Raw genomic sequence first — 23,213 nt, 5'->3', positions numbered from 1 at the left:
TTTCAGTGTGTATTAAGTATAATAGATTGATGATGATTACTGAGGATAATAATGAATTCTTCTAATTCTGCTTCTGTGCAAGTGCAAATACCCAATCGTTCATTACACATACAGAAGGTAATGTCACTATACGATTACATCACCTCATAAAAGAGTGAGAGAGATTGAAAAAGGAACGCTTGAAAACCAGATTGTAGCCCTTGAGAAAATCTCAGGGGGAACCCTCAAAAGTAACATACTTTGATCTCTGATATCCAATATGCATTGTATCTGAAATTGTAGTCTAGAAGCATTTTGAGCATTCAGAGCCTGAAGGCAGATTGTGTTAGACTGATTAATGTTTCATACAAATTATGGAAAGCTCTGAAGGGCCTCTGATCTCCTTCAAGTACTTTTTCATTTAAAAAAAATCTGCAGCCTTTACCTTTTACTTGTTTTTCTCCTTAAAAATAATGTAAAGCTTTGAGTGGTTTCTTAGAACAAAAAAGCTTTAATCATTTCTTTAAAACTACTTCCATCTGCCACATCACTCTCTTGATTCAGGGACATTTCATACTGTCAAATGTATATGGACATTGCTGTGTTTAAACAAGGTTATGGAGATGGTGGCTTAGACAGAGTCTGAAAGGAGGTGATAGTTGTGGAGGAAGCTCAGAGATGGTGGTGAGGAGGAGACCCAAAGAAGACATGCAACTTGGTTAAGATGCTTCTTTTGTGCAGATTTGGGATTCCTCCTCATCTTGCCTATCCATACTGGCCCTGACACCTCGAACCTGGAAATGCTGGAAGATGCTTCCAAGTGGTGATAACATATTCCTGTGGAAGCTATCAGGGAATAAGGATCAGTCCTGCAGCCCGTACTGACAAAGCACATCCAAGGTCTGGGATGTGTTCACAGCTGACAGGGTAACATCTGAATTCTGACTTCACCATGTCCTTCCAAGCCACGTCAGATAAATTTCCACCCACAGTCACCATTTTTGCACACGCTATTCAAGCCTTCCGTTTCCCCACAAACAATATGACATGATCCTGTAGTATAATCATGATTGAGAACAAGATTGAATAACCAGTCAAACGGTCATTCAGCTAACTAGTAATTTGAATGGTTCAAATGTTATCACCACAAGCACCAAATAATCCGGTCAAACAAATGACAATGGCCATTTACCATGGTTTTACACACTGATCATTTTCACAGCAACCTTCCTCCCTAACAACTTATGTGGGATCTTCCCAGAAGACCACTCCTGGTTACTTTGTAGTATGTGCCCACTCTGCCATTTTGTGCTGCTCACTAAGGATTGTTTGAGGTAGTTCACTGTCACCAATCCACCTTTATCTTGGGCTTATCTAGAGATTAGTGAAGGATACTCAGCTGTACAATATCTACAGAAGAGACACTGTTAGATACTAAGTTAACTGCACAATAGCAATAAATACAGCTACATTTGGTTAGGTACAATTATTAGGACCTTAGGGAACTCTTAGAGATCTACAGAGATGGAGTACAGCTCCCAAAGATTGTGTGTGATATCAGTAAAATGAGTGGAGCCAATATAACATGACCATTAACCCCTTCACCACAATTCCCTTACACAATGCTTCATGCTATCCAATCTCAAATGAAACAGTGAGGCACGTTGAGTTTCTAATTAGACCAAGTGATAGCAACCTTCACAGAGTGCATCAACCTCAATATCTTCTTTTTGGGAAGATACATTTCGCATGTTTTCTAATTGCTATATAGGTTCTGCTTCCAAGTGGGGAATGCAAGATGGTGCTCACTTTCTCTAGGGACAGAGGTGGTCCAGTGCTTATTTTGCAGGGTCAGGAGATAGCCCAGCAGCTACAAGTGCTATAGGGCTTGAAATGGTAGCTGCTTTAGTTTAATGCATTCCTTGGAGCAAGTCAGTGATCTACTGTGGATGGGGCACCAATCCGAGAACCAGCTCCTGCCATTCAGCTGTTGTTGGGCTCAGTCTGCATACCCACACAAGACCAATCCATTTTCCTGTCAGTCAGAGACAATGTTAGCTATTATCCAGTGAAGCACAGCCCATAATACTTCCAGTGAACCATGCTGAAGATTTTTCTGAGCTTTATTATTGTCTACTAAGTAGAGTAGAAGACTTTTCTTACATTGGTCAGGCCTCCAGCACACAATCCTATCTATGTATACACCAACAAGCTTTGAGAGGATCAGATATTTTGTCAGCTCTCTCTGTCTTATGTCTCACTCAAAGAGAAGGTCAATCTTATGAATTTGTGCTCTCAATGGAAGTCTTCTCCACCACAAGTGCACATTGGGAATAAGGATTTGGGAATTTGTTTCTGGGACATGTTACCTGACCTCATCTACACCAACGAGGGAGAACTGGCAGTGTAACTGATCTGCAATCACCTTCTAGGGTCTCAAATACTAACACCAAGGATCCCCCTTTACCACAGTCCCTCAGAGAAGCAACTTTATGAATTTACTATGACTACCCAGGGTTACGATACAATGGATGTAGATAGTAACTTTGTGTCCTTACCAGGTTTGGGAATGAGTCCTTGGAAAGGCCTGTAAAATGACAAAAGCGTACAAGTTTTACAAGAGTGTGAAACCATTCATCTGAATGTAGTGTGACTGAGCCTGTGAGGACATCAGAAAAATGAAAAATTTGGCCCTTTAAGCCTGGTTAGCAATTCATTAAGACCACAGTCAATCTTCTGCCTCAATGCCACCTTCGTACATTATCCGTGTTATTCTTTGACTCACCCTATCACAACCATTTTTTAAAAAAGAATTATAATCACTGCAACTACGCTGAGGTCTGGAGTACCGCACACTGTTTTGGTTGTGTTACTAAGGAAGGATATAAACCTGTCCTAAAGAAAGTGCAAAGATGAACAGACTGGTTCCTGGTTGAGTGCATTGGCCAACGAGGAAAGATCAAGTCGACCACTCCTTGGATGTTAGAATAACGTGAGATAATCTAATGGATATCGATAAATCTATCATGTCTGTATAAAATACACTCAACAACAGGGCATCTACCACGCTCTAGGTTAAAGATTTACAACCCTTTTGAATGAAGCAATTTCTCCACTCCTTGGTTCTAAATGGATGACCCTTCATTCCATGTCTGTGACTGTTAGTTCCAGACTCCCATGCCAGGGAAAATATCCTCCAGTATCCACTGTCAGGTTCCTTTCAGATTTTATATATTTGTGGTAGATCAGTGGAAGAGCAGAGTGTGTATAATTCTGGTTTCCACACCATAGCATGTTGAAACAGTGGGGAAAGTGCAGTACACATTCACTTGGACGGATAGATGGAGAAATACCAGTACAATGAAATACTTGACAAATTGCAGTTGTTTTTGTCAAAGCAGAGGAGCTCACAGGGTTAGTTTGATAGAGGTTACCTGGTTATGGTGAATTTGATTTTGTCGGCCACGGCCAAGATCCTCTCCAGGTTCTGGGATCCGAATGTGCAGGGTTTTCGAAATGGAATGCCAGGTGGAAGCCCTTCGATTATAACAGAGCCAGGGTTGCTTTTTATCCGTTTATATGGAACTTGCACAGGATATTTTATACCTAAAGCTTCTCCTATAAATAACAAGAAGTGAGGCAATCACATTCACAGCTCTGCAATGTTTATGGAGTGTACAAACCAACATAAACAAGGACTGACACAGATGACTGGGACACAGAATGATGACACACATGATGAATTACCAAACTCAGCTGCTGTGTTGAAGGGAGCACCAAGCAACAGTTAGGTAATTCTCTACCTCATCTTATTCAGTGTTCAACAGTGAGGGGGGAAAAGAACTGTATCCTTAACATTACTACAGATGAGACAGTCTAGCTTTATGATCAACTCAGAATTTATTAATAATGTATCTGCAAAGTAACAATTAACTTTGAGTGGTCTTAATCAAGGACATGGAATTTGTAACACTGCTGAGAAACTTATTGAAATATGAGCTTAAAAATGATTACTGTGATGCTACTGTTTAATATGCGTCTGCATTCCTCTGTCCATTATGTTCGCAGAGACATTGGGCGTGTCTCCTGCCTGTAGAGACACTGCTGCAGTTAAAACAATACAAAACTGACCACACTTCTAAAGTACTGGGGTGACAGTGAAGGGCTTTGAAAATTCCTGAGGTTGTGACAGGTGCTATACAACTACAAGATTTTACTTTTGCCTTCCTTCCTTTCGCTAAGTCTGAATCCTGCCCAGCTGGGGAAAGGTACAAACTTGTCCTTAAGCAAAATATGTGAAAGTTGAAACTCTGGAGGGAATACAATGAAGAAAATAATTCATTTGCTAATGGACCAATGAATAGCATAACTCATATACTCTTTGACTAAGTTCATGCTGCCTAATAAATTCCTTCAAGCAATGACATCTATCTTCTGATTGTGCAACTGATGTGCCATTGGATTCCTCTGCATTAAAGGTGCTACATGAATGCAAGCTGCTGTTGTTGCCCTCTGTCCAAGTTTATGAAGATCTATAAAATACTAAAATGAAACCTCTACTCTTGCACTGTCCACTTAGCATGATTTATGCAACCCTCCACACTCTCTTCCTCACTCTCTCCAAAGCAGGTGAAAGAGGGAGTAACATATCAGGATATTGTAACTTGGTCCCACTATTTGCAACTACAAACAGAGCAGCTGTTCTGATTTAAACTCATCCACCAATGATTTAACAGTGCTGAATGCGACCCTTCCCATGTCCCCATTACCATATTTGCGATTGAACAGGTCCTGGACTTGCTCCCGTAGATTATTGGCAATGTCCACTCTCGTGAGCTTTGCATCATAATTTTCTGCAAAATAAAAATTTCCAGAACTAGAGTTGGGCTCCCACAGACCATCGAGTCAAAAATACAGATGTCCCCCAGGAACAGACATCCACCTTTTACATAAGTCACTTTACAAGGTCCTTGAGCAGGATCACATTGGTTACTGTCTTGAGTTTTACCTGGTCATAACAGAAAACATGGGGTTACCAGTATTTGCACCACCCTAGACTGAATAGTCATGGGCCTAGAGCACTGGGTTTTATAATACAGTTGACAGGAGTTTACCGACTCATTGTTTCCGGGCCAATTTATTTCCTCAACTGGTGCATAACAATTCTCACAAGCTCAAAGGATAAGTACTGGAGCAAACAGCAATGCAAATTGCCTTCAGCAAGACCCCAGGGCAGTGCTTCCCAAAATTACTTCCAGGGCAATCCTACCTTAATGCCTTAGACCTTGTGTAATCCCAGAATGGGTTGATGAGCAATTTGTGGGCCGGGGGTGGGGGGGAGTGGAGTTTCAGTCAAGTAGTGGTGGAGTTGCGGGGTTTTGGCTGGCAGGTTTGGGAGGCAGGAGTGGATGAACAGAAACTGAGTGGGGGAGGGGGTAGCGGAGTTGATGTACTCAGATAATTTTTGGCTGCACAAGCAACAATCAGGGCCAAGAGAGCAGTTCATTAGGACAGACTCACCAACAAAATAAACACAAGGATTGAAAAGGGCCACAAGGCTCAGAGACATGGATAGGAAGGCCCATCTTCTATTAGTAGAATCAATGACCAAGGGCCATAGATTTAAGAGATAAAAGGCTAAGGTGAGAGTTGAGGAGAAACTTTTTCACTCAGAGGATGGTGGGAACACATTGCCTCAAAGGCTGGTTCAGTCAGAAACTCTTGTAACATTTAAGCTGCATTTAGACAGCCTCCAAGCCATATGTGAAAACTGAAACATGGGATTAGTGGAGTCACGTCTTTGCCAACTGGCACAGAGATGATAAATGGCGTCCCTCTATGCTGTAAACCTCCGAGTCCTGCCAGATATCACTCTCAGCTCCACATGAACCCAGTGTTGCATTAAAGCTCACGACACCAAAAATCTCACCTCTCAACCCCCAGTGGGGTCACAAGCCTTGTCCTAGAGGCTAGTTCGGCGTTGAAGTCAAATCCATCCTTGGATAATGGATTAGGTTTTATTCTCAAAGGAACATGGCTACAGCCACACCAAAACTGTCAATTGTGTTACGTGGTTAAGTTTCAGAAATAGCTATTACTAACCCACTTGCCTGAATATCTAGCATCAGCAGGAATCAAAGCCCCTATCTCCTCCAGCCCCCCTGTGAGTTTGCAGTGGCTTCAAGTGACAGGCTTTACTGGGATGCTTAGGCTGCACCTCAATCAAATCCCAATCATAACAAACCCCTCAAAAGCGTTCTGCATTTCATACATTCCTGGATCAAACAGCATTACTACATCCCACTGGAGCATCCCTAAGTCACATGTATCGGTAGAACGTCATTACGATTAAAGAGAAAATTAGACAGTGCTTGTGCTGGAATGACAGTTTCATACTGTGGATGCATGGCCAATTGACAGCTGTGATGTGACCCTTCACCAAACCCAAATCACACAAGGCTGATACAGTATTAGCAAACCTACCAACACCCTCATTTATAAATAAATTTTGATGGCACTGCTCCAGAAATCTTATCTGCGCTTTTAACATATCTGTGAATATGTTCACGTCTTAATCTACCAAGCCCAGCTCTTGCTTCTGTCAAACAGGAGTGATATCTACAGAGAGAGGCAGGGAAGTGGGTGGAAAATCAGCTCAGAATTAGGATCTGTGCTTTCACTGAGCATCTTTATCAGGTAACCCCCAAATAGAACAAGCACTTGCTCACCTGGGATTGTCACTTCAATAATGTTGAGGGAATTGTTGACCTTATTTCCATCTGAATTTGTCAGGTACTTTGCTGTCGTCTTGTCTGGTGTTTCTAGCATAAAGAAAAACTGACATTAGACGGGAGGGTGAGATTGTGAGACTTGTGAAATATCAACCTCCCCTCTCCCCATAAACTTGCACCTTTTATCCCGCAGGAACCTCCTCCACCCCCTCCCCCAACCCCATCCTTACTCTGTTACTAATTTTGGTTTCTATGGGGAGGCTAGAAAGGTGCATGACAGAGGAAGAAAAGTAGAAAGATATGCTAATAAGGTTAAATCAAGAAAAACACAGGCCAGCTGGACTGAACAGTGTCATTCTATGCTGTATATTATACGCTTTAGAGAAGTATCTGACTGTGTCATAGTCATTCAGCCTCTTTGTCTCAGTAGTAGCTGAATTAACTCTGAAAATTTTGAACAATGTATTATTCTTTGAGCAATTTTAGCAAATCAACCACTGGGAGCCAAGACACAGCCACTGGTCTCCAAGATGTGGAGTTAAAAGAGCAAAAAGCAGTTTTTCTGATTGCCTGATTTTCAAGTATTTTGCTGAGAACAATGTAGAGTGCGTTACCAAGGTGATTCACAGAACAGTAGCCAGCAAACAATCAAATATCTCAATGCTTTCAAAAATTGCAGCATTCTTCATCATTTTACACATCTTTCAGCCGTGCTGTGAATATCTAGTTTTTAATTCATATAAATCAGAATACAACTTATAGTTTTAGGAACTACAGTTTTTTTTATATAAATAAATGGAAATACCTAATTAAGAAATTGGCATGAATGTCAAGTGAGTGCAATCAAACAAGCATAAAGTTAATTACAGTTAAAATCTTACCTATGTTTATCTGTAAGGCTAGTGTTAGAAATGTAAGCACCAAAGAAAGGGTGACCCATTTCTGGATCACTAGGTCAAGCTAGACTGTCAATCATTACCAACATAAAAACAGCTAAAAGCTAGCAATTCTCAGAAAGAGGGTCATGAGACTCCATTAGAGATGGATATCTGAGTTTTGCATGGAAGATAACTATAATTAGTTTGCATTTCTGTTTCAGAGTATCTCAAAGCATGGTGGGTTGTCATGGAGATAGGCTGTGATGGTGAAGTTATTTCATTGTTTAATCACTGCATCCCTGGCCACTGCACAGGAACAGGAAGCTGGTGCCAGTGATATAGTCAATGTGTGCCTGGAACTGGAACTGAGCACCCACTTCACTTACAGACACCAGCACCATGCTAATGATGCTGGCCATTCAACTGAATGTTCACCCTCACCATCTACAGTCGCCACCCTGTTTGACACTCTATTTGTTGTTCTGCTTGGTGCCCTACTCACTGGCCTGCTCCGCACTCCATTTCATTGGCCTGGCAGGTGCTTTGCTCACCACTCCCTTGACCATCCCACTCCCTCACTCTTGAGGAATGGTAAACACTGATGCAGTGGGTCGTGAATGAAAAAGGAGGCTCTGAGGAGTTGGGAGTAGCACAGCCAGGGAGGTAGTGAGTGAGGCAGCCAAGTTTTGCTAATATGGCAGTAAACATATCACACAATCCCAGGATTTGAATTGAATTGATTTGAAATATTTTTTAAAAAACACATTTTGTTAGCACTGCAGTTGTTAAAATATCTTTGGACTTGACAGAGGTGTACAAAATGATCAGAGGTATAGATAGAGTGGACAGCCAGAGACTTTTTCCTAGGGTGGAGGTAGCTATTACGAGGGGACATAGTTTTAAAATGAGTGGAGGTAGATATAGGGGAGACATCAGAGGTAGGTTCTTTACTCAGAGAGTGGTCGGGGCATGGAATGCATTGCCGGAGAGGGTAGTGGTGTCAGCCTCATTAGGGGCATTTAAGCGGCTATTAGATAGGCATATGGATGATAGCATAAGGTAGGGGTGGAGATTAGATAGACCTTAGGTTTAGGGTAAAAGTTTGGCACAACATCGTGGGCCGCAGGGCCTGTACTGTTCTGTACTGTTCTACGTTCATTGCTCAATGTTACAGATAGTCCCATTCTTTGATCCAGGCAACCAACCAGCACTGTCCTCACAGTCCCTTGAGCTTCACGACTGCACTTGTAGTGGCAGCAAATACAGGTTGTTTAATTTATGTGCATGTGTTTACTGACAGAAACAAACAGTTCAGTTTGGAAAACGACAAGCAGCAATTTCAGATTTGATCGTCTACAAGCTGTAACTCTGAGCTGTGACAGCTAAAAGGAAATTAACGCTCGTCACACATGCATTTAAGCAAAGAAAATGCTAAGTCTATTGCTCATTGTAGGGTATGTGATGGGAAGGATTTGAGAAGGTAACTGTATTTGTGCCAACAATCAGGACAAGGAGCTGATGTCTTTCAGAAGTTGGGGCTCACTTGGCCAATAGCTAACGTACCGTTCCCCACAAATCTTGTAACTTGATGCAAGCTGGGTAATTAATATACATTCTGGATGGCTATGGCATACTTTTGGATTGATCCCTAAAAGAAGAGAATGAACTTTTCTAGATTTTATTTCATAATGGAACTCCTGGAAAGTAGAAAGTAACAAATACCACTGAACATACACTATAACCTGTAGAAACCATAGTTAATAGTGATGAATTCTTTTTACATACAATAAAGGTTGTTTTTGAATAGAAATGTGAAATCTTGTGACATAGTCCTGTCATTTAATCACAGTGTTTGGATTTCTATTTAAACATTAATGTTCTCTGACAAGATCATAACAATAATTTCCCACGTATTGTTCAGTTTATTCCAGGTCTGCATAGAGAAGTAATTTTAGAAAGACCCTCCAATATTTGTTGTCACCTGACAAAAGGAGCAGTGCTTTGAAAGCTTGTGATTTTAAAAAAATCTGTTGGACTATAACCTGGTGTCATGTAACTTCTGCTTTTTAGGTATGACAATTAATACTAGATAAATGATTAATTCTAAACACAAGACTGATCGACTGTCATGATCTCAGTGAATGGTGGAACAAGCTCATAGAGTTAAATGTCCTGCTCTTGATCTGGGAACTGGAGAGAGGGTTATTCTCCTTGCCCAACTATGAATGGTATTGCACAAACCTGTTTGGATCTGTCTTTTTAGCTGTGTTGCTTCACCTTTCACATAGTCATGAGGCTCTTGTGTTTTTGCTGGAATAAACACAATGATGGTTACAATGATCCTGAAATCTAAATGATTCAAACCACCAGTGGAACAGCAATACTCGGCAAACAGGAGAATTTCTTCCACTCAACAATTTCATCTAGAATTTCTCAGTGGGAGTACAGCAGAGCAGATATACCATTCTCCTCCATTTATAGCACAGACCCCTACAGCTCTGCTCTCGTGCGATTGTGCACCCTCTATCATAGATCATCATAGACCATAAAATCCCTACAGTGTGGAAACAGGCCCTTCAGCCCAACAAGTCCACACTGACCCTTGGAGCATCCCACCCAGACCCATCCGCCTATAACCCACCTAAGCTACACATCCCTGAACACTACAGGCAATTTAGCATGGCCAATCCACCTAGCCTGCACATCTTTGGTCTGTGGGAGGAAACTGGAGCACCTGGACGAAACCCACACAGACATGGGGAGAATGTGCAAACTCCACACAGACAGTCGCCCGAGAATGGAATTGAACCCAGGTTCCTGGCGCTGTGAGGCAGCAGTGCTAACCACTGAGCTATGTTATGGTGCCACAAATAAACACCAGATGTGTGTTACGAGCTGGCTAGGGACCAGTAACCTTTACTTTTATAGCAAACAATGTTTAGATCCGGGGGCTTGCTGAGAGAATAAGGTCACAAGTTTGCACAGTTGTAAACAGGAAACTATTAACTTTACAATGGCTAGAGCAGTAATAAATTGTATGTGTTTTGTAGCTTGTATTTCTAACACCCAGAATTAACACGTGGTAAATATGGATAATCGGCTGGTATCGGACACCCCACAGTGCACATCAAACGCAGTCAGGACAGATCCCATAGATTTCCCAGCATTTTCACCCAGATGTTAACAGTTCAGTGAATCATCAAATTTCATTGTAAATATCCGCTCTGTCATGGACTACATCAATGACTGCTCCTCCTCTGGTCCTCCTTCATGCTTGCTTCCAGGGTTTGCATTCCTTTAGACTCCAAAACTATACTCCAGTCCTCATTCAGGAGCATAACCCCAGCTCTTCACTGACAGCTAGCTTCATCAAGCCAGGGTTGTCCCTAGGTTTCTGCAGAGCTCCAATCTTGCATCAAGTAGATACTAGTGGTAAGCTTTTCAATGCCATCTCTCTCACCTGCTCTTAACTTGCGAGCTCTGAACCTCCGACAGCTTCCTCCAAAAGAAAGCCAGTGACCTTTCCACTTACTCAGCTTCCCAGGTCTTATTCACAGCTGATTCCAACACTTAGCTGCAGACTAATTCTGAGAACATCTTCCTAAGTTCTAACAGCACAGAGCCATTCAACTGAATCTCCTCACCGAGTCTCCTCCACAGAATCTGTGTTCAGCTGCCTATAGCACTCCTAATGTGGTGTCATCTTCTGTCTCTCTCTCTGTTTCGGCAAATAGCTGCGTCCTACCACCATTCCTGGGGCAGGATGGTGGCTCAGTGGCTAGCGCTGCTGCCTCACAGCACCAGAGAACTGGGTTCGATTCCACCCTCAGGCAACTGTCTGTGTAGAGTTTGCACATTCTCCACATGTCTGCGTGGGTTTCCTCCGGGTGCTCTGGTTTCCTCCCACAGTCCAAAGATGTGCAGGTTAAGTGATTTGGCCATGCTAAATTGTCCATAATGTCCAGGGACGTGCAGGCTAGGTGGATTAGCCTTGGGAAATGCAGAGTTACAGGGACAGGGTTGGGTCTGGGTGGGGCATTCTTTGGAGAGTGAGTATGGACTTAATGGGTCAAATGGCCTGCTTCCACAATGTAGGGATTCTATGATTCTTTGAACTCCTCTTCAGTAATTCTGAAACTGTCCTGAATGACTTATTGAAAACCTTGCATTAAGTTCCCTCCCTGTCACTGGATAAAACCGAATGCATCTAACATTTTTGAAACTGTCGAATGTAGCACCCTGAAGGTTATATTCTCACAGAGGGCTGGAAATGGATTTCATCATATCTGAAATTAAAGGATACTTGTGCAAGGACTCCTGCCAGGATAAGAGGAGTCGAAGCTGGGTGAGTCACTGCATTCAGGATGGTAACAAAGGAGTTCTTCGGTCAAACTAGTTAGTCTGGAGATAAGGTGTTCCTGTGGATTTCAAAGCATTCCTGCACATTAGGTTTAAGACAGTAGACATAATAAAACTAACTGTAGCCTCTTTCTGAGCATATTTTAATACTTCCTCAATTTTTTCTCTTCTTTCTATAAGTTCAAAAGGCTTTTGTCCTCAACTCTCTTTTAAGTCTGCCTCCCCATTCACTTCAATCCCTTCCGTCCTGCTTTATGTCCCTTGATCTGCGAAGCAGTTTGGGAGCACTGCGTGGGTGCATGCTGTTTCTAAGGAATGCTCCGGTTATTATATATCAGTGGATCCCCAAAGTGCCAAAATTTGTCTAAGAGCATACTACAAAACTGAAGAGGAACTGAAGAGCTCTGCTGAAAGCAAACATATCACCTTGTTTGAATCAACACAAGAACATGGTGGACAGGCTCAAAATAAATCCAGCACACAAAAGATAACTCCTCTTGATGTTTCTTCAGGGCTCCCTTTTGTTTTTCAGGAACTATTGCTTAGATTTCAGGGACTCCCTTTTTAGTCACACTCACTTAATTCGATCTGTGTTTGTGTTGGTATTTGGATTGGACTCTCACAGAAGCAGAATTGACAATGTCTTCAGTGGAAATGCATTCACCACATTTTCCCCTTCAGACTATCACCCGAATTCCTGCAGCATCAATCTAGAAATTGCACATGAATTTGCCAAGAATTTGTTACCATTTTCCTGCTCCCAGTTAGGTAAGTATTCGTCAAAGTCATCTTCCTCCCTCTTTCAGACCCACACCTCTCATTTTACAAACACACCTCCCTGCGCAGCTCCTTTATAGCCTCTCATATAGCTCCTCTCTCCCATTTTGTAGCCGCACCTCGCCCGTCCCCTTTCTCCCCGGCTCCTGATAACCAGCCCGTGGTTGGAGAAGGTTCCTCACCATTTGGGGTGGCACGGTGGCTCAGTGGTTAGCACAGCTGCCTCACAGCATCAGGGACCAAGTTTGAATCCACCCTCAGACGGCTGTCTGTGTGGGTTTGCTCCGGTTTCCTCCCACAGTCCAAAGATGTGCAGGATAGGGTGGATTGGCCGTGCTAAATTGACCATAGTGTCCAGGGATGTGCAGGCTAGGTGGATTAGCCATGGGGAATGCTGGGTTACGATAGGAGTGTGGGTCTGGGTGGAAACTCTTGGAGACGAGGGGGTGTCGGTGTGAACTCAATGGGCCGAATGGCCTGCTTCCATACTATAGGCTTTCTTTCTATGATTTTGTTTCATCCTAAGTGGGGGGGGTGGTGGTGACTTTCCTGTAATTGATCACCTCAATGGGTCGATGTTCCAGGGAGATTTCAGGATTTCAGTGGTGGATCTGGCTGCCACCCCCCACGTATTGAGTGTTGGCCTGTTGTCACGTTGGAGCAAATCTCCTTGTTCTTGTGCTGTACATAATATCGTGACTGTGACATCTCACAACAGTGGTGTAGCATTGTCAGCCATCAATTGCTGTTAAACCCATCAGGTTCATTAATGCCCTTCAGGGAAGGAAATCTGCCACCTTTACCCAGTCTGGTCTACACATGACTCCAGCCCCACAGCAACGTGGTGACTCTTATCTTCCCTCTGAAGTGGTTGAACAAGATGCTCAGTTCCAGGGTAACTATGGAAAGGCACAAGTGCTAGCCTCATCAGCTATGCCCATTATCCAGAGAAAGAATGAAGAAGAATCTGACTTTGAGAGCCGAGGCAGGTGGAGATGCACAGTGACATTTCGTTCACGTGTTCCAATTACTTTTGAAACACACTTTACAAACAAATCAAAAAAGGTTCCAAGCTGATGACTCCAGGATTATTTGCACACTTCTTCTGCTTGACCCATAGCTTAGGCTTAATCACATGACACAGGAAAATATAAACTGTCAGAATTCACAACGTCACTGACTCCAGGGTCTGATTGTGTATTCACAACCTCATTCAAATCAATCCTTCATCCTTGGTTAGTTCAGTTGAGTGGACGGCTGGTGTTTGATACCAACAGCATGGTTCCAATGCCTGCACTAGCTGAGGTTAGCATGAAGGTCCTGCCTTCTCAACGTTGCCCCTTGCCCGAGGCGTGGTGACCCTCAGGTCAAAGTCACCACCTTTCATCTCTCTCTGATAAGGACTACGTGACTTTCCCTTTTCCAGTTGATGTGTCCAACCCATTCAAAAGAACAGAAGCATGAGCAGTCATTGTACAGGGAGATTTTCTGGTGATCATACGATAGCAAAGTAATGCCATTGGAAGGAGGTGCTGTCAGCCTGCCAGGGTATATCCACTTTCATCTTCCATTACAGAATTCCAGGTTCCCTGTGTGAACTTTGGCTGACGATGTGAACTTGCGCCCATCACTTTTTATCTTTCCCTGTTTAGTGCTTTCACTTTATCCTCCAGGCAGCTGTCTCCTGTTATTGTCTCTCTCAGTTCAAGCTCGCCCCTCTCTCAGGTACTCTACTCGTTCAAGACCCTAACCCAATGCTGGGGTCAGTACCTGGAGACCTTCCCACTTTCCAGTGCCACCTGAGGCTGCAGTCCCTCTTCAATAAGCCTGGTGTGATTTTTTTTCCAGCAGGGTGATTGTCCTGAGGTGGTAATGCTTATATTCTGTTCTCTAATATGCAAATAACTAGTTTAACTGCATAAGCACTGCCAGGTCTGGAGGGAGAGCTTGAGGTCCTGCTTTCTACTGCCAAAAGCACTCACTATTCCAGAATCACCCTGGAATGTAAAAACTACCCCAGGTTTCTGTTCTCCATGACAAAGAGTCTTTCGAAAATGCCACTCTGCTGCATCCTCCACCCCCATGTTCAGGGAGCTCAGGGATCTGTTTGTCATGAAGGTTGAGACCAGCTGATCAGCTGTCTCTCCCACTGGCCCAAACGTCATGAGGTTCTGACCTAGCCTTGAACTTGCATATTTCCTAAATCTCCCTCCAATTTCCCACTAGAAAAGAAAGCCTTGCATTTAAAAAGTGCCTCTCACAACCTCAGGATATCCCAAAGTGCTGTACTGTACTTTCCACAGGCTCTGTAATATCCATAGGACCCCACCTCCTGATCCATCAATCCTATTCCCAACAAACACTTCCCCTTTCTTAGCAGATACTATTAATCACTTCCCCTCCCCAAATACTTCAATCCACACTCATTTCCAATCTGCGTGGTGTTTCAGCAACATATTCAGAAAATAGTGGTCCCACATATACTGATAACTCTTAGCTCCATGAGATTGTCACTTCCCTCACCTCCTTCATTATCGCCATTTCATCTGACTGTATATCCAGAAGTGAATGAGCAGCAACCTTCCCAGATTAAAAATATTAGGAAGATTGAAGCCACAGTCTACTCCGCAAGCCCCACTCACTATCTGTTGTAAAGGGTCTGAATGTTTGAAAGAGCTAATGCTAAGGAACACATTAAACACCGCCCAGATGATGATATCATATCGACAAGGGCGTGGGACCTGTTTTCGCTCTCAGATGTCTCCCTCATAGTCTCAGTGCAATCAGACCAATGTAACTTGTATCTGGTGCTTTCATGCAATAACCTACGTATTGTCTAAGATGAGAGCATCTTCTCAGTAGACTAACAAATGGTTTACCTTGTCCACACTGGACCAACCAGGCCCTGAAGATCCCTAACAAGGAGGAAGGCTGTGCCAGCAAATCTACCATCTTTCATCATGACAAGCAGTGGTGACAGTTCATCCTATAACAGAACAACTGCCTCCCTTCCTCTCCCAGACAATTCCCAGAGGCTCAGCCAGACTGTTCACTACCTTGGTGCCATATCTGACTCTGAAAGCAGTTTCCAACACCCAGAGTTCCCCATCACCAAGACTGCCTAGTCCCTCCTATGTTGCACCACCTGACTCCACCCATGCCTTAGCTCACTCGATGCAAAAACCCTCATCCTTCACTACTCAGATATTCTCCTGGTCAAACTCTGAACATCCATAAACCCAATCACTTAACAAACTCCACTGCCTACTTCCCAACTTACACTGAGTCTTGCTTACCCATTACCGATCACCCCACCTTGCCCCCAACAGCTAACTTATATTCGATTCCCAGCTTGGCAATGCCTCAATATTAAAATCCAATTGCTTGTTTGCAAGCCCCCTCTATTTCTGTACTGCCTTCCAACTCTGGCCTCTTTCATAACCTGATTCACTCCATCACTGGTGACCGTATCGACAGCTGTCAAGGTCCTAAGCTGGGAATTCTCCATATAAGCCGCTTTGCCTCTCGCCTGCTTTAAGTCGCTCCTTAAAAGCTACCACTCTGTGCCAGCTTTTGGTCAATTAATCTTCCTTTGTAGCTTACTATCAAATAATATGCAAAGGAAAACATTGGGGCTTGTCTCTTCAGTAAAACAGCTTTCCTGCTCCTCTGATACTGCCTGGCCTGCTGCGTTCCTCCAGCTCCACACCGTGTTATCTCTACACATGTTGTTACTTTTTCAGGTTGATTTTGGAGGCCACACTACCATCCAGTGGTGAAAGTGAATATAGCAAGTGTTGCAAGGACTTAAATGGAGTGTGCCATATAGATATAGTTATGGATATGATTGAGTTTATCAATCTCTTTGTAACTTCTTAAAAGAAAAATCAGAATTAGTATCTCACTACATTTCTGACTTCTGTCTTTCAATCAGGTATTCTGATCTGAAACATTGCTGCAGTTTTCCACTCCAGGATTAAAAGACTTAAAATTTTACACATTTGTTACTGTTCAGTGTAAAATACAAACACAGAAATCTCATCTTCCTGCTCATTAAGGAGCACAGTACTCGTCTCTGATTGGATTTGAGTCTTTTGCCAGAGACTGCAAGGGAGAACAAATTAGAAAACAAACAAAAAGATGGTAGTACACAGTGAAACCTGATCATTTACATTTGAAAGGAATAATGCAGGCCTGACCAACCAATCACACATGGGGCTAATTTCGTACTGGGATATTCCTTCAGAGCTCACTGTTATTTACAGCCTGACACTGTTGTCCATAGCAACTGCAGATCCATCCCTTATCACCCTCTTAGCTCATTCATGATCTAAATCCTCGATGGTGGAGATCCTTTCACATGTGAGGAAAGGCAGGGAAGGATTCATTGTTGGCTGCCTAAGATAGGCCCAAGCAGCAGAGCAAGACACTACCAGGAACTGGGAGTGGATCACTGGCACCACCTTTCAACCTCAACCATTGGAGTCAAGGAAAGTAAAAATTAGAAGCGTTTTAAACATATAAAGCACCAGTTGGATTTAGAGCCGTTATTTCTCAAGAACACGTTTCTCAGAATGGGGGCATTTCTGATAAGGCCTTCATTTATTGTCCTTCCTAGTTTCCTAGAGTTGGATCAAACGGAATTTGTCTACTCATGAGGGAGGTTAGGAGCCAGCGCTGTTCTTCTGTGACTGGAGTCATGATTGGGTCATTCAGACAGAGGAAGGAATCAGGTTTCTCTCCCCAAGGAAGGATGAATGAATCTGTTGGCTATTTACAATTGCCGTATCTTTGTGTTCACTTTTACTGATATTACATTTTGATTTCTAGGAATTTATTTTAAAAGTCTAAACTCAAATTCTCCAACTGCCAGAACTGGGTCTGATGCTTTGCTACACTTGGTCTGGTGCAGTCTACTTTCTTACCTGCTGTATTCTTTTTCTCCTTGCATGAATCTTGTCCTTCAAGTAGAAGTTGTGGCCTGCAAGCATAATTTTAGCATATTAATGATGAACTTAACTTGCATCAAGTAAAAAGCATCCAGTTCTTTTCAAAGCAAAGCATCAAAGGGAAGAAAAATCTCCACAAAAGGCCTGGAATGAGGAAACTAATTTTAAAATTACAACATGCTGAACCAACTTCCCACTGTTGGTAGGGTGTTTCCCTGATGGGAAAGATGCCATTGCTGTGGACAGTTGTTGTTTAATCGTTCCGTTCAGAATCCTCGATCCCAAATAGGACTGGTGTTCATTTGCCCACAAGCAGAAATTTGGAGAACAGTTCTCAAACTATACCAACAAAAATATAGATTTTCTCTTTGAAAGTAGCTGCTGGTATAGTAGAATGGGTGCATCACGCCAGGGATGAGGGAGGGGATGAGAAGTTCTTGAAGTGGCGAGAATTGATGTTTTGTTTCGCATGTGCACTGTCCTAAAGAAGGTGTTGGGGTGGGAGCATTCTTGCTATCTCAGGACTTGCTCGAGCATCATCAAGCAGTTACTCATTCACCATGTTTCTGATAATTCTTACTTTTTGATGATAAACTGAATGCCCTCGCTCGCTTCTAAAATCTTCTGGAGCTTCGAAATTCCAAAGCAATTGGGTCTCCTGAATGGGATACCCTCTGGCAAACCTTCCACAAGTAATTCCTCAGGATGGGACTGGAATTTCAAATAAGGGATCTTCACTGGATTGGAAAGTCCCATCGCTTCACCTGAAACAGAAATGGCAGTGGTAACACCTTTGAAGGCTGAATGAATCCAGGAGACTGTGAGTGTGTTGAATCTTACACTGGGGAGAGGGTTACAGCTGGAATGCTCTCCAGTGGTTTCACTTCAGTGCTAGAATTCTCGCTCTGCTTTGTGAAGTCATAAGACGGGGTCTCGGAGTAGGCTCAGTGCCCTCACTTCTCTGGCCACTCCTCCTGCTTCAAGCAGGCTGGATGTGTTCAGAACTGATCCATCATTGTACCAGGATATTCCATTTGTGGGACATCGGACATTCACTACCACCACCCACCCATCTTCCTCAGTCTTGCAGTCAGAAGTGCAAAAGATTAACATCTTATTGCGGGGAGAAGAAGACTCCAACAGTGCAGTCACTCCAAAGCCCAGTTTAATAACGAAGGCCTCAAGCCTCTAAGTGTAGTTCTATCTGATGAGTGATATACAATATTAACAATGCCTTCTAACTCACCATACTTTCTGTCGAAAAGGATCTCAACCTGCTTCCTCAGTTCTGTAATCTTTTCATTCCATTCTTCTGAAGGAAAGTACAGTGTAAGAAAAGAAGTCATATAAGAGCTGGTACATAAATCAGAAAGCAAGATGGAAAAATGTCTTTGACTATTATTAATCCTTTTTTGAGTGAGAACAGAGTGTGGCATCAAGGAACTTTAGTGCCAGTTGGACAAGATGATCATAAGCTGCAGGAGCAGAAATAGGCCAATCAGCCCATCAAGTCTTCTCCGCCATTCCATAGCTGTTCTGATAATCCTCAACTCCACTTTCCTGCTTTTTCCCCATAACCCTTGATTCCCTCACTGACTAAAAATCTACCTCAGCCTTGAATACCCTTAATGACCAAGACTCAACAGCCCTCTGCAATAAAGAATTCCACAGATTCAATACCCTATGACAACCATTCCTCATCTCTTCTTAAATGGGAAGCCCCTTATTTTGAGATTATGTCACCTGGTCTTGGACTCCCGCAGAACGGGAACCAACCTTGCTATATCTATCCTGTCAAGTCCCCTAAGAATCTTACAGTTTCAAGAAGGTGTCACATTCTTCTGAACTCTAATGAGTATTAGCTTAACTGACTCAACATCTTCTCATAAGAAAAACTCCGACTCAACACAGTGAACCTTCTCTGAACTGGCTCCTTTCTTTAGAGAAGGGAACTAAAACTGTTCACAGTATTCCAGCCATTGCCTTGGATAGTTTTAGCAAACCAGTCAGGAAGAAGGGTCACCGGACCCGAAACGTTAACTCTGATCTTTTTCTTTACAGATGCTGCCAGACCTGCTGAGCTTTTCCAGCAATTTCTGTTTTTGTTTAGCAAACCTTCCCTATTTTTACTCATTCCCTTTGAAATAAAGGCCAACATTCCATGGCCTTCCGTATTACCTGTTGAATTTGATGGAGCTTTTTATGATTTATGCTGTAACTTTCCGCAATCTTTCTCCATTTAAATAATATTCAGTTCCTCCAATCTTTTTGCCAAAGTGCATAAACTCACATCCTTCCACATTACATTCCTGCTAAGTTGTTTCACCTTTCTGTTTGCCTCGGTGTCATCTTCAACACATGCCGTGCACAATACCATGCACCAGGTACCATTCTGCTTTGCTACCCCTTCTCCAGCTGGGTGCTGTCTGACCCTCTTCTTGTGTGGCTGTGTTATCTCACAATGCTGTTCGCTGCCACCGTCCTCTTCAGACGGAGGAAGAGGACAGGGCATGCTTGGTCTAGTGTGGTAGAGGGCAGCCACTGACTGGTCTAACGAGAGAAGTCTCTTGTAGTTAACGAGGTATAGCTTATTGCACTGCAGCAAATCATTACAGGTTACAGAAATGATGGACTTGGTTACAGAGACTAAGAGGAAGACCTGATGATAGATCCCACTCTTTCAAGACAGTACTGTCCTCAAAACCACATCATCATAACAGGTGGAGCTAATGGCACTCCTCAGCATTAACCCTTTCACACCCCTACACATCACCTTTCACCAACTACTCAGTCACATCTCCCAGTATCTTTAAACAGATAATACAAAACCTAAGGTAATAGTCTCAGCCAACTGGTAACACTCACATCAGAGTCAGTGTGTTCAAGCCCAACTGCAGACTGGAACTTATACGTTAATATAAAAGAACCGAGGGACTGCTGCACTATCGGTGAATGTCACCATTACAGAGAAGCATATCATTCTGTCTCCCCTCTTGTGTGGACATAAACACCTCGCAGCAGAAGAAGGGAGAATGCTTCCTATTATCACTGAATATTTCTCTCAACCAACATCACTAAAAACAGATGAACTGTTCATTCTCTCTGTGCTATTTATGGGATCTTGCTGTGGTTACAGATTAGCTGCTTTGTGATTGGGACATCTTGAAACCACGAGAGGCATTCATTACAGAATGATAAATTCTTCTTTCTTTCAAGGGGTTCTTCTCCCCCTTTCAGTTTTGGGGCGCTCTCTGTGCTAACCTTCTGATATCATAATGGCAAGATCATTCTTCCGCGGACTTTCTCCCAGCAGCATCTTATCAGCCCCAATGGCAGTAACAGTCACAAATTACTGACCTTTCACCAGCACGTGTGGATCTTCATGATTAGAAACATTGTCCTGTGCAGCATCTGAGGTCAGCAAAGGGGAACACATCAATGTTGCAGTTAGTTATGATCAACAATCTTTCACAGATGACATGAAAATTGACAGGCTGGTAAACCATGAAGAGAATAGCTGTAAACTGCAGGAAGACATCAACAAGACTGTTGAGCTGAGCAGAACAGTGGCGAACAGAATTAAACCTGGAAATGTGCAAGGCAGAAAAGGTTCACCAGGATGCTACCTGTATTGGAAGCTTTGAGTTATAAGGAGAGATTGGATAGGCTGGGACTTTTCCCCCTGGAGCTTAGGAGACTGAGGGGTGACCTCACAGAGGTTTAAAAAATCATGAGACATATACATAAGGTAGACAGCTGACATCTTTTCCCCAGGGTAGGGGAGTCTAAAACTAGAGGGCATAGGTTTAAGGTGAGAGGGGAGAGATACAAAAGGGTCCAGAGGGGCAACTTTTTTCCCCCACACAGAGGGTGGTGAGTATCTGGAATGGGCTGCCAGAGATTGTGGTAGAAGCGAATACAATTTTGCCATTTAAGAAACATTTGGACAAGTACACGGATGGGACAGGTATGGGGGGATATGGACCAAACACAGGTAAATGTGACTAGTTTAATTGTGAAAACTGGGCAGCATGGGCAAGTTGGGCCAAGGGCCTATTTCCATGCTGTAAACATCTATGACTCTAATGCGTTTGGGGAGAGCTAACAAGGAATTTCACGATGAAGGTAGAACCTTGGAAAATACTGAAGATCAAAAAGACCTTGGTGTGTATATTCACAGATCACTTATCAGGGCAGGTAGATAACTTGTTTAAGGCGGCATAAAGAATATGCAACTTTATTAGTTGACGCATAGAATACAAAGTGCAGGGAGGTTATGCTGGAACTTTGTAAAACGCTGTTAGGCCACAACTGGAGTATCGAGTGCAGTTCTGGTCACTACATGACAGAAAGGACGTGATTGCATGAGAGGGGAGCTTTATCGGGATGCTGATGGGGTTGGAGGAGTTGAGCTATGAGGATAGATTGGATAGGCAGGAGTGAAGGTTGAGCAGGGACTTGATAGAGGCATATAAGATTATGAGGGGTAGAATAGGAATAGGATGAAGAGGAAGGTACCTTTCCATTAGTAGAGGGTTCTGGGGAGGAGGCAGGTGCTAGGAGGAGAGTGGAGGAAAAACACTTTCTCCCCAAGAAGATGGTTGGAGTCTGGAACACACTGGCTGCAAGAGTGGTTGAGTCAAAAACTCTTGTAGCATTTTAAGCAATAATCAAAAGTCACTTATATTACCATAATGTCCAGGGCAATGGACCAAAAGCTGAAAAATAGAATTAATGTAGTCAGACTTTGTTGACTGGCATTGACACAGTGGGCCGAATGGCCTCCTTATGTTCTATAATCATCTATGAGACTCAAGTCCACAGCACATAAAAGGTGCTGGAACAGCTTGGCAGTGGTGAGGAGTAGATCTCAAACCAATCAGGCTGCCCATGCCAGCCTGGAACTGCTTCCAAAAGGCACATCTGCCAGATTCATCCACCAACAAAGCAGCTCAACTATTGGGAAGGAGTTGGGACTGGTAGAGTAGAAATATAATCTTTATTTTAAAGAATTCTGCATAGTCAGCTGTGGCTGAATTGGCAGCAAAAATGTACGTTTTCAATCAACAGTTTGAGAGTTTAAGTCCTGCTCGAGGGTTGAAGTACAAAAATCAAAACTGACACTCTAGTGCAGTATTGGGAGAGTGCTGCAATGTTGGAGCTGCTGTCTTTCAAAGGAGATGTCAAACTGAGCCCTTGGTTCATATAAAAGATGCAAGAGATCTGAATACATTATTCTGAGGTCTTGGTCAATATTTAACCCTTAATCATCATCTCATCACAGACTGTGTAGACCTTTCAGCTTCAGTGCTTCATTGAGGAGGTTTGCTGTGCTACACTTTAAAATAAAAATGTACTTCATTGGCTATAAGGCACTGTGACATAGTTGGTGGTTGGGAAAAGTAGGATATAAAAGTAAGAGTAGGAACTGCAGATGCTGGAGAATCTGAGATAACAAGATGTAGAGCTGGATGAACACAGCAGGCCAAGCAGCATCAGAGGAGCAGGAAGGCTGACGTTTCGAGCCTAGACCCTTCTTC

The 23,213-nt window shown here is 43.0% G+C and overlaps 1 protein-coding gene across 1 annotated transcript in view; it reads right to left on the bottom strand.

Moving 5' to 3' along the window:
- Positions 1 to 23,213, bottom strand: part of gtf2ird1 (GTF2I repeat domain containing 1) — a 176,767-nt gene that overhangs the window by 38,049 nt on the left and 115,505 nt on the right. Inside the window, exons 17-25 of the mRNA XM_048612388.1 lie at positions 21,031 to 21,084; positions 18,920 to 18,985; positions 18,254 to 18,437; positions 17,650 to 17,705; positions 9,830 to 9,898; positions 6,708 to 6,800; positions 4,749 to 4,832; positions 3,414 to 3,597; positions 2,538 to 2,566 (exon numbers count right to left, since the gene is read on the bottom strand). Coding sequence (XP_048468345.1) covers positions 2,538 to 2,566; positions 3,414 to 3,597; positions 4,749 to 4,832; positions 6,708 to 6,800; positions 9,830 to 9,898; positions 17,650 to 17,705; positions 18,254 to 18,437; positions 18,920 to 18,985; positions 21,031 to 21,084 — 819 coding nt within the window. The remainder of the gene's footprint in view (positions 1 to 2,537; positions 2,567 to 3,413; positions 3,598 to 4,748; positions 4,833 to 6,707; positions 6,801 to 9,829; positions 9,899 to 17,649; positions 17,706 to 18,253; positions 18,438 to 18,919; positions 18,986 to 21,030; positions 21,085 to 23,213) is intronic.

The sequence above is a fragment of the Rhincodon typus genome, chromosome 26, assembly GCF_021869965.1.
Source record: "Rhincodon typus isolate 14 chromosome 26, sRhiTyp1.1, whole genome shotgun sequence".
NCBI lineage: Eukaryota > Metazoa > Chordata > Chondrichthyes > Orectolobiformes > Rhincodontidae > Rhincodon > Rhincodon typus.
Note: the sequence above shows the minus strand (reverse complement) of the source record. Positions and strands in the feature narration are given on the sequence as shown.